At 47.8% G+C, this 3,852-nt stretch overlaps 1 protein-coding gene across 1 annotated transcript in view; it reads left to right on the top strand.

Moving 5' to 3' along the window:
• nfatc1 (nuclear factor of activated T cells 1) overlaps positions 1–3,852 on the top strand; it is a 23,037-nt gene that overhangs the window by 16,554 nt on the left and 2,631 nt on the right. Inside the window, exons 8-9 of the mRNA XM_008402453.2 lie at positions 2,435–2,567; positions 3,665–3,850. Of these exons, the coding sequence (XP_008400675.1) occupies positions 2,435–2,567; positions 3,665–3,850 (319 nt within the window). The remainder of the gene's footprint in view (positions 1–2,434; positions 2,568–3,664; positions 3,851–3,852) is intronic.

Below are 3,852 nucleotides of genomic sequence, written 5' to 3'. Positions count from 1 at the left end.
GACTTGGATGTAACGAGTAACGCGAGAGTTTGTAGAAATGTAGTGAAGTAGAAAGTACAGATACTTACTGTAAAATGTAGTGGAGTAAAAGTAGAAAGTCCCCATTATTAAATCTACTTAAGTAAAGTACAGATACACGAAAACTGTACTTAAGTACAGTAACAAAGTCCTTGTACTTCATTACTTCCCACCACTGCACAAATCTGCGTCCCGTCCCGTTTTCAGTTCTGTTGTTTCAGTTGGCAGCTCTGCATTCAGAAACAGGCTCGTTTATCAGCAGCTTTACACGATTAGAAGCAAAAGAAAACAGCAAACCAGCAGAAACCCTGAAGATCAGAGGAACAGGAAGAGAAATGTTCTGATGTTCCACTTGATCAGTTCAGCTGAACAGCTGAGTAAAAGGCACTCAGCTGATCTCCAGTTTTCTGGAAGCTTGTTCCAGATTTGTGTTGCATAGAAGCTGAATGCTGTTTCTTCATGTTTGGTTCTGGATGCAGAGCAGAACCAGAACCTGAGAGGTCTGCCATTAGTCCTCTGGTCCTGGAAATGTTCTTTAGCTGGTAGAAGGCCGACTTTGGAACCGATTTATGTGGCTCTGGAGGTTCAGGTCAAAGTTCAGATGGTTTCTGGCTGGAATAACTATGTTGACTCTAGAGCAGAGTTTCTCCATCCTGGTCCTCAGGATTGTGTCTCTGGGTGATTAACAGGCGTCTGCAGAACCTGATGGTCATTCAGTCATTTGGATCAGCGGTTCTGAACAGAGGCTCATCTAGAACCTGCAGAGCAGGGGGGCTGAGGACCAGGGGGGAGAAACACTGATCTAGATCTACAACTCTAGATCCATAACTCTAGATCCATAACTCTAGATTGTTCCTCTTTAATAACTTTTTTGTCTCATCCACACATTGATCTGTTCTCAGCATCTGTTCAGTGATTGGATGGGGTCAAAGGTCACCTGGTGACATCGTGCTCCAGGACAAATAGCTGCTAATTTGGTCCAGATTCTGTGGTTTAGAGAAGCAACAGGTTTTCATGTGTTTGTTTGGATTCTTAATAAATAAATGAAACATTATTATGAAAGGCAGGTCAGAGGTCAGCTGGCCGGTTTCCAGGCTGATGGACTGGTCCCAGTTTGACCAGCGACTCTTAACTGCTGATTGGTTAAGAGAATAAAATCATTAACTTCTGGCTCGTTATATTCTCTTGTGTCCCGGATTGAATGATTCCATGAGTGGAAACAAAATCCACACATTGACGACGGCGTCACAATAATCAGCATTTACTCACGACAGATGGAGACCATCACCAGAAAAGCTCATCGTAAAACATCAGAAACCTCAGAGCACAAACACATGAATTTACCTGAGAAAAGACAAAAGATGGAAACAACAAACAAACAGCAAAGACGTCTTTGGAGAACTGCAAGAGCAAATCTGATTTGTTACTCTGTGGAAAGTTTTATCTCCTTTACTTTAATGTATTTAAATGAGGCGTATCTCTGCTCATCCAACCAGAACCTGTCTGACCCTTTTTAAAGTTAGAAACTCCCTGCAATTTGTTCACAAGATCAAACACCAGTTTCTCCATTGTCTAAATAAAGAGGAAGCAGAGACTCTCCTGATCTCCTGCTGGTTTATGGGCTTCACAGATCAGAACTTCCTACTGGATCAGTGGGGTAGATTCCTGCCCAGACAGACAAAGGGCCAATCAGAGATCTTGGCAAACAATCTGCCTTAACTACAGGTAAAATAAAGGCCAATAGGCCAGAATCAGTTTTACATTTTAAAACTATAATTAGGCATTTCGCATGGTGGGTTTTCTCCTGGTTCTCCAGTTTCCTCCCACAGTCCAGAAACATGACTGTCAGTTGATTGGTCTGTCTAAATCGCCCCTAGGTGTGTGTGTGTGTGTGTGTGCATGGTTGTGTGTTGCTCTGTGACAGACTGGCGACCTGTCCAGGTGACCTGTCCAGGTGACCCGTCCAGGTGACCTGTCCAGGTGACCTGTCCAGGTGACCCGTCCAGGTGACCCGTCCAGGTGACCCCGCCTCTCACCTGGAACGTTATCTGGAGCGGCAGCAGCTCCTCCTGACCCACTGAGGGTCCAGGTGTTAGGAAATGGATGGATGGATGAATTAGGCTATTTCAATCAAAACATGTTAAGTTTTAAAACTATCTTATTTTAAATGTATTTTTCTTAACATTAGAAATCCGGATGATTCATCTGGTGAATTTAAGCTGCACCAATACAGTTATTGCTGTTTCAGCTGATAATCAATATTCGCTGATATTAATATTTCTCTGATCTTTCAACACCTTGAGGAAATGACCCATGATGCTTTGCTGCGGCTGAGACGTTTTCCTCAGATCTCTGATGTTTGTGTTGCTGGAAGTCGAGTCTCTCTGACAGGAACAGGAAATGCTCTGTGCTGCAGAACTCGCTGCTGGTTGAAATCCCGCCGTACCGGACGCTGCGCCTCTCCGCCCCCGTTCACGTCAACTTCTACGTCAGCAACGGCAAGAGGAAGCGAAGTCAGCTGCAGCGCTTCTCCTACGTTCCCACCAACGGTGAGCTCCCGAGGAAAACTGGGATTAGAGCAGATTATAGAGCTGGCCCACAGCATGATGCTTCCACCACCTGGCTCTGGGTCCTCATCTGCTCCCGGCTGCTTTAAAATGGGTTTAAACTGGTTAAACTGGTGCTGCGGCTGAGACAGTTGACTGGTTTCCACCCATGTCTCACTGCGCCCCCCACAGGCAGAAACCTGAACATTTCCTCTTTAATTTTCATTTTCCTGACATTGAATAGCTGACAGATTCATGTTTTTGCTCCAGGTTTTAATTTTCTTCCTTTCAGCCATGATCGTTTCCATGACGATGACCCAGGCGGCCATGACGGAAACAAACGCTCGTTATTCCGTCGTTGCTCTCGGCTTCTCGGCTCCTTCTGGTTTCCTGATCGTCCGTCTCAGACTAACTGGAAACATTTTGTCCCCCGCGCCGCGGCGGTCAGCTGGGAGGAACAAAGCAACACTTTTATTGGTCCATTGGAAAACAGAAACCATCAAATCTGTTCTTTTCCGTACCTGCAGCTGCAGCTTCGTGCAGCTGGCTGGGAGCGGCCCGCTTCCTGCCCGGCTGCAAATAAACCCTGACCCGCCGCAGAGAGAAATGCAGTGGGCGGTTCAAAGCTGCAGCGCCCGGCCCCGCCCCACAGGGGGCGCTGCAGCTGCCCGCTGTGAGAGCGGAGCATTGTCCAGAGGAAACACTGAAATGACAGAAGCTGCAGCTCTTCAGGTGCAGAAGTTTCTCTGTGCTGCTGCTGCAGGTGTTAAAACTCCAAAGCAGATTTATTTTGAGACGTAAAGAAACTATTTTCACTTCTGTTTCCTACAGAGGCTTTTCTCACTTCCTGCTCACTTCCTGCTCACTCCCTGCTCACTTCCTGCTCACTTCCTGCTCACTTCCTGCTCACTTCCTGCTCACTCCCTGCTCACTTCCTGCTCACTTCCTGCTCACTCCCTGCTCACTTCCTGCTCACAGCCCCGGGTCAGAGCTGCCTCTGCGGTTCCTGTGGCTGCGTCGCAAAGTGTTTCCAGAAGGCGTTCCGAGATCAGAGCGTCTCGGTTCTGATCCAGTTCTTCTTCTTCTTCTTCTCCTTTCAGTTCTGACGATAAAGACGGAGCCGCATGACGACTACAGCGCCGCCCTGCTGAGCAGCCATGCATCGCTGCACCCAAAGCCGTATTACGGCCCCCAGGTCGCCTCCCCGGTGACCTCCGACCTCAGGCCATGCGTTGTGGGCGGGGCTTACGGCCGCTCGCCCGCCTCCAGCCCCAAACTCCAGGATCTG

This window comes from Poecilia reticulata, unplaced genomic scaffold (genome assembly GCF_000633615.1).
Source record: "Poecilia reticulata strain Guanapo unplaced genomic scaffold, Guppy_female_1.0+MT scaffold_232, whole genome shotgun sequence".
NCBI classification, from domain to species: domain Eukaryota; kingdom Metazoa; phylum Chordata; class Actinopteri; order Cyprinodontiformes; family Poeciliidae; genus Poecilia; species Poecilia reticulata.
The sequence above is the reverse complement of the archived record's forward strand: the minus strand, read 5'-3'. Positions and strand labels throughout refer to the sequence as shown.